The 7,862-nt window shown below is 33.0% G+C and overlaps 1 protein-coding gene across 1 annotated transcript in view; it reads right to left on the reverse strand.

The window, feature by feature from the left end:
- Positions 1 to 3,397, reverse strand: part of LOC136803506 (3',5'-cyclic-AMP phosphodiesterase 4C-like) — a 36,812-nt gene extending 33,415 nt beyond the window's left edge. Inside the window, exon 1 of the mRNA XM_067060247.1 lies at positions 3,372 to 3,397. Within this exon, the coding sequence (XP_066916348.1) occupies positions 3,372 to 3,382 (11 nt within the window). The 5' untranslated portion in view covers positions 3,383 to 3,397. The remainder of the gene's footprint in view (positions 1 to 3,371) is intronic.
- Between the last annotated feature and the right edge of the window lie 4,465 nt (positions 3,398 to 7,862).

Genomic DNA, 7,862 nt, shown 5'->3' on the forward strand with positions numbered 1-7,862 from the left:
AAAGTTAAGAACATCTGAAGTGTTCTTAACTTTTTGAGTTTTAAGCCTAAAAATGTTCTTAGAATGTTCTTAAACTCACCATTTTGTGAGCATTTTTGTGCAATTTCCTAAGAAATTTTGGTGTTTTAGAGCCCATGAAGCCTTAAAATGAACTTGTTCTTAACATTTTGGCCATCGAAGCCTTATGTTCTTATATAGTTTATTCTTATCGAGAAAAAATAACGTGTATATATTTCCATGCTCAAAATCCCCATTTACTCGAACATATTTTGGGTTCTCCTTGTATGTTTGAGTTATAGAGACTCTATTACAGTTGACTCTCTCTAATTCGATTTGCAACAGATCGCTAATTCTCTTCCAATCAGAGAAATATTCGAGTTATAGAGAGAATTTGATGCGATTTTCCAGCTGAGGAAACCAGTGTTTTAAAGTTCGAATTACAGGATGATTAAAATAATAAAGGTTCGAATTAGGAACTTGACTGTACACATACACCAAAAATAAAGAACTGTCAAACCAAAATTAAAAAAAATTAACAGTCTTAAAGCTGCCAAGGTTCCATTTCGAAGTTCCCCTTATATACCATAATATAATACTCTCTAACATAACATATTACACGAAAAAACTGTTAATAAAGTTAGAGATTTTTTTTCACTTTTTTTTCATCTGTTGTTATCCAATTTTTACGGCACTGTTTACACTGAGCTGGTATTTAGTTTTCTTAATTAGAGTTAGCATGAGGTTAAGTAAGTGTTATAAAGATTTCACGTGATGAATACACGCTTTTTCTTATTAGAACTGAGTTTATAAGACCAAAGGCGTTGTGGTATAGTGGTTATCGTGCTTGACTTATGTCCACGAGGCCCGAGTTCGATGCCCACCGTGGCAATACGATTCACTTGGCAAGTAAATGCTCCTTCGCCCGGGTCAACCCATGCCATGTGAGAGGAATTGGGTACCATAACTCTGATACAAGAGTATGGGTAGATATTACAGGCATTGTGGTGTGCTACGACACTTAAGAGGTTCTACACCACTGCGAGGACATCCGTTCTCCCGTGTAGTTCGAGTGTCGTGGTATACACCATGGCTCGGCAGCTCGCATCTGCAGGGTTGCAATGTTTGCTTGCGCTGTCATTCCTACTCCATCGTGGGTAGGTCCCATTCCGATGCATCGGAGGGTATATCTATCTATTACAAGACCATTTTGGCTGAAGTCTGGGAAAATATTCAAAACACCACAACCTTATTCTTTTATAAGAACAATTTTATAAGAACGACGAGGCTCAAAATAGCCAAAAAATAAGAACAATTTAAGAACAATTTAAGAACATAAAAATTACTAAAAGTTACCCCAATTTCAAGCAATTTAGGAGTCAAAGAAGTAAAAAATTGGGTAAAAAGCATAGAATACCTCTCAATTATACCCATACGAACAGGATAAGAACAATTTGAGGCTCAAAGTGCCAAAAAAACGTAGAAACTAAACTGTTGCCGCAGAGGTTCGAAAGCCTTTTTTTAAAAGACAATAATCCAATTGAAGAAATGTATGGTAATTAAATAGTCTGAGATTAAAAATCCAAAAAACTAGGAGAATCAAACATGGCCGACGAAACTGAAGTTTTTAATAAGAACATTAAAAAATTTAGCAGTTTTTGGATGTTCTTAACTTTTAAGATTCTAGAAACAAAAATGTTCTTAAAATATTCTTAGTTTCACGATTTTGTGAGTATCTTTGTGCAATATCCTAAGAAATTGGATGTTTTGAAGTAAAGTGTAACCTTATAAAATGTTCTTAACTTATTCTTAATATTTTGACCATATCAAAACCTTTCATTCTTATATAGTTTGTTCTTATGAAAAACGTATAGACGGTATAGAACACAAAAAAGCGAATGAAAATCCAGTTAGAAAATCAAAAGATTTCTTTTTCAATCAATTTAATCTACTTTACATATCAGTTGTAATTTTCATGTGATGAAACTTTTTTTTAGGGTCTATCTACATTACGCGGTAAGATTTATTTTGTTACTCGACTGTGATAATACTCAGTTTCTTTTCATCTTAAAAAAAAAACATTCAACTATTTTGTAAACTTTATCGGTAAGGGGCTCAATTAGGTTTCAATTTATTTTTCCAATAATATTTTTCATTTCTTATGTGTCTGTTAAAAAATTAAGAGATTTTTGAATAACAAATTTGACCTAGATGAGGCTGTTTGGTAAAACTTCACAGCGCGAAAAAGGAGTGAAAAAGTTGGTCATTTTCATTTAATTCCTATATTTCAATGTGCTTGATAAGAAAATGAAAAATTAAAATGGAAAGCTTTTTTATTGATTATTGAAATCTCTGCACTGCAACATCAAAAAAAAAAAAAAAATAAAAAATAAAAAAGATTTTTTTTGTTGACCTAAATTGAGAAACTACTTCCAGCCAGAGTTTATACAAAGCTGCTTAGTGGTACTTACATGCTTACACGTAGAAACTCTAGTACACGTTTTTTTAATAAGAAAAAAGTATATAAAAACATTAAGGTTTCGATGGCCAAGATATTAAGAACAAGTTAAGAATATTTTAAGGCTTTGTTTGTGGACCAAGAAACACCATATTTCATAGGAAAATGGTAAAAAATAATGACAAAACGGTGAAAATAAGAACACAAGTTTAAGCAGTGTTTAGAACATTTTTAGGCTTAAAATTCAAAAAGCTAAGAACATCCGAAGGCTTCAAAATTTTTGGAAAACAGCACCCCCTCTCGAAGAAAGCTCCAGAAAATCGATTGGCCTCTCAGGTGTCGTGACTCAAGATATAAAATTGATATTTTGAAATAAAAAAATCATTACACAGAAGAAATGGCAATTTTGTTGCATAAGTATCAAAGAAATCATATTAAACAAATCGAAAGTAATTATATCTTTTTTTTAATTAGAAAACCCGAAGGGCTAGAGGCGTGCTTTTGCTGAGAAGTGTGCTGTGGTTAGGTTGGAAAGTTTACATGGGTCACGTGATATTACAATAGAATTTCAGCACTTGACCAATCAGAAGCTTCGCAGATTTTCGAAAACAATTGAAACTATATTTCTTGCAACATTCACTTTTTCGTGCCTGCGATGGCATAAAGCACAACATCTAGTAAATCTGTGGGCTTTGATAACCGATTGAGTTGAAACTCCTGAAGAGGCTATAGAAACGGGATAGAAACTCTTGGATGTAAAACGAAGCAATTTATTTCCCAACTACTTTCTCTCAAAAAGAATGGTTACGATACTAACCAAAGAAAAATAACAATATATGGACAACTTTGCATGAAAAAAATTGCCAAACACAATCAAAATACATTAACCAGATAAAGCAAACTTAAGCGAACTGACCTGCTGTTCATTTTCCAATCCCTCAGAAGGATGAGTTAGAGATAACATATTGACTTATTGACATTTTCTCTCTCAAACCAAACTCAACAAAAAAAATTTCTCACAAGAAATCAAACACACACTTTAAAGCAATTAACCAAACAGATTAACGACTCGTTGAAAAGGACATTAGCTATTATAATTAAGAGATAATCGAACATAACAGGTGCTAATTGCCAATGGATTAACTTTAATTATATTTATAAGAACTTTTAACTTCTGTAATGTAATGTTCTTATACCCTATTTTTCGTAAAGTTAGTCTCAAAATGTAGAGGGCTCGACACGTGTTTTGTTTGAGATACGTTTTTTATAAGAACATCAAATGGATGTTCTTAGATTTTTGAGTTTTAATTTTAAAAACTTTTCTTAACATGTTCTTATTTTCACCATTTTCGTGAGTACTTTTGTGCAAATCCATATGAAATCGGGTGTTTTCGAGTCCAAAAAGTTTTTAAAAGTTCTTGACTTGATCTTACTATTTTAAGCCATCGAAGCCTTAAATTGAGAGACATTGATAAAATCAAATTGACAACAAGGAGGGGTTGAAGTAATACATGTTATTTGCTTAACAGTATCAGATGCAGACTGACTTTCTGTCAGCAGCAAAAAAAAAACACGATCAGAGGCGTATTTTATATGGCCGGTTTTTTGCCGTGTCTAATTCAAATAACTTCATCAAAAAAATTAAGTCTAATTGAGTGCGGCAAAAGAGCGGCTGTATAAATCAAATTTTGATTTGAGGTCGACCTTAACAATTGAACACGGCAAATTTTGCTGAACTTAATTAAAAAGAGCGGCAAAAGATCGGCACTGGTTTAAACGGCCTTTTTTTTGTCGATCTTAATTCAAACAATAATGTTTTCATGTGAAAAGACACCAAACTTCTTTGTTTCTTTTGTTTAAAAGAGGGGTTTCCTCAATTCATTTAAAGTCGAGTTCAAAATAAAAGCTTATCTAAAGTCGACTTCAAATAAATTTTCAGTTTATACTGTCGATCTCAATTAATATCAAACTTTTGCCTCGTTTTTGCCGATTTTATATATTTGAATTAGACACGCCAAAAAACCGGCCATATAAACTACGCCAAAACCTTGAGTTTCGGGAATTATCAAATTTATGTGTAACTTAGGTTTAACTTTCATCTACAATGTTGGACAAAATATTTGGCAAAAACCTTTGAGAAATCACCAAAATCAATGTTTATAGGTGGGAAAGGCTTGCTTTTGTTTACCAAGTTTTATCCAACATTGAACTGGGGGTAAAAGGGGTCCAAGATATCCACCGTAGAAAACCAAATACATAGCAGATGCCAATCTAAGAAGAGCCAAAAGAATCTCGAAGACAACACTTTGTCCTAAAATGTACGTATTTCATGCTAATCTTGAATAGATTTACTGCGATCTCGTAACAATATTTGTCAATAATGCTGGCTGAGAACTTGATGGCCTTGCAGGATTTAAATGACTACTGATGACTAACATTTTTGAAAAGTATAAAAAACAAAATTTGATTAAATATTATCTTTAAGGTCAAGGAAAGTGGAGTTTTAACAAAGATGCTGTTATGTTTCTTCTCCTACACAACGCATGACAAGAAAATCACAGCCGAATGTAATTTTTGCCTTTTATTTATTATTTAACTTTCCTGCAAGTTACTTATATTTATTGATTCAAATTTTTCGCGAGTTAATTTTGTTTTAAAGTCTGTCCAGATATAATTGGCAGTGGAAACAAGAATGCCTGTAACTTTTGATAGTCAAATGTAATTATGGAAATTTTTTTCGCTTGTTTTAGAAAATCAAAAGTGCTATATTTCAATGTATTTTTGGTTGAAAAATTCGCGATTTTTAGCGGTTAAATTTGCGATTGCAAAAATTGAGCTTTTTTTCTACTTATGCTATAACGTTCATTTTTACACCAGTGGTAGTTCAACCTTAGGTTAAGAAGTTTATTAAATTTCAAGGCAAACTGAAAAGTCCTTCGGAAGATATGGGACCCGAAATACCCCTTGGTAGCACTTTTCTGTGAAATATCAAATCTCCAACTTATTACTAAAAACGGGGGTTATGTTATCTTTTTTTAACAGTGCAATTAAAAGTTGGAAAATGTTAAGTGTTGGTGCATTGGTATTATTGACACCAAAGACAACATACCAACAGTTCAAACCCTGGATATGATTTTGTATGCATTTCATGAGGACCAGGTTGAAAATAAAATGGTATATGATTATTATATCTAATGTAGTTTCGAACACACTATATTATAACATTAAGATATCCTGAAAGTAAATCTATTTGTGTAATTTGTGTATATGAAACGAAATAGAAATGTAACTCTTCTCAAAGGACTTGATGAGTGAGGAGGATATGCCGAATGCTTCAACAATCGAATCACTAACTGGCTGGAGTAAGTTACAATTGAAAACATGGCGCATATTGGTGGATTGGTTGAGAAATCGATGGCAGGAGCCAGTCCTCTGCTGTTTAAAAAATTGTCGTTTGATCTAGTGGCTTCATAAAATTTTACTGGAGCAACAATTTCCATACCTTTAAATTTATGCATTGCATATTACAGAAACAGAAGTATTGTGGCTGATAAAGGTTTTTCCGTAAGAGAGCCGTCTTTCACCCGGACCTTGCAAAGTGTTTATCTTGGTTAATGTTCGGAACTGTTGACAGAGAACAGCTTGTTATTAGAATCGCTATTATCGCATCCGTCTATTGCTTGAAGAACTTTTCTGAACGTGTGAGTTTTCAAATTCCTTATATTTCTGTAAATCACATTCCCTGTATTCCATTTTTCTACCGGGTTATTGACCAGGACTGCTCTGACTGGGTCATTGATACAGGGGTGTATTTAAACAATCATTCTTCATCTTTTATTTTATTTATTTCATAGTGCGTCACACTATAAAAGATTGTTTGAATGCGATTCAATGGCGTCACTACAGCAGAAGCTCGTTGATGATTCATTGGCTCATAAAGTAGGTGAGATAAATTCAAATAGAATTTTCACTCAAATGTTATTTGACTACTCCTCTCGATGATTTTGTTTCTAAGATAAGATCCCTAATATAAGTGCAACGTTTATGTATGATCCATCAATTCTCCTTTAGTTAATTTAGTTAAAACTTCAAATAAAACGTGCTGCAATCATGGACGAAATATATTGACATTTTTGGCTGTTTTGAAGTTTTTCAGAATTTATAGTTCGGGTGAGAATGGCGATTTTAGCATTTCCACTTTATTTCACTGGATATTTTAATTTTGGAGGGGTTAAGTGGCTTCCAGGCTATATTCTCAGCCTTGTTGGAATTTTTTTGAGTTTTAGGATCATGGAATCCTAAGGTACTAAGTCTTAAGTCTAATGTTAAAACTTAAAACTCAGATTTAAAACTCTACTTCCCAGCCCTAATTTATGGCACTTGATAATCAAAATTTCGAAGGAATTCCCCTTTTGTCCCAACTATTACGCCCAGGATTGTGCCAATTCCCATTGCACTTTAAAATGTGCGAAAGTCTTTTGTCTTGATGGTAGAATAAAAGGGATTTGGATTCATTAACAACCTTTCTGTTTCCATCGCGTCAAATTGGCTTTCCAAATTATTTCGTTTCATGACAGAAAATATTTTCTTTAAGAATGTCAATCTGTTGACAAAAGGACAAAAGAAAAATATTGCTTAGGAAAGCTCTAGTGCCCTACTGGTGTTAAATAAATAATATAACACATATTATTGCCGACCCAAAAAAATATCAGCGTTTTGATTGGTCGAGAGCATCGAGATATTTGCGATATTTCATATTTCTTTAGTCTGGAAATATGACCGCGTTGACTTTGGGGGACTGGGTAAGCGGTGGAAGAAAAATCAAAACAAAACAGGACTTGGCTGGGAATCAAAGGGAAAAACGCAACAAAAATATGTGCAGATTAACTTTTACTTTGGAGTTCTTCCATAAAAGACACTAAAATCAAATCTGATGAACAAAGAATTAATTATAAAACTACTTGACACGACCCAAATATTTTCAACTTTTGGCAAATTTGTCCGTGTGATAACCAAACAGTTTTTTATCAATGCATACAAAAAAACTTGAGATTCTTCAATATTTGCCAATAAAATTTCTCATAACATAACAAGGAAAGTGTAATGTCTTGTATTAAACCAAATGACGAGTGATTTTTATAAAAGTTCTCTCCTAATTCTCGTTCTCGACAACAACGTACGTCGTTGACTTTTCAACTCAACAATCATTACAGTACATCTTTCTTCTAAAATTCGAAACATTTAGAGCTTGACGATAATCAAGAAAGCATCCAAATTGTTTTGCTGTTGAAAAAATGTTGTTCTTTAACCATTATTACAAGCATACATTTCCATCGTGGGACTTCCTTTCCTCTGCTATTCTTTCCCATGGCCATGTCATCGAAACACAAACATAGAGAAAGACTGA

This window comes from Clytia hemisphaerica, unplaced genomic scaffold (assembly GCF_902728285.1).
Source record: "Clytia hemisphaerica strain Z4C2 unplaced genomic scaffold, Clytia hemisphaerica genome assembly, whole genome shotgun sequence".
Classification (NCBI taxonomy): domain Eukaryota; kingdom Metazoa; phylum Cnidaria; class Hydrozoa; order Leptothecata; family Clytiidae; genus Clytia; species Clytia hemisphaerica.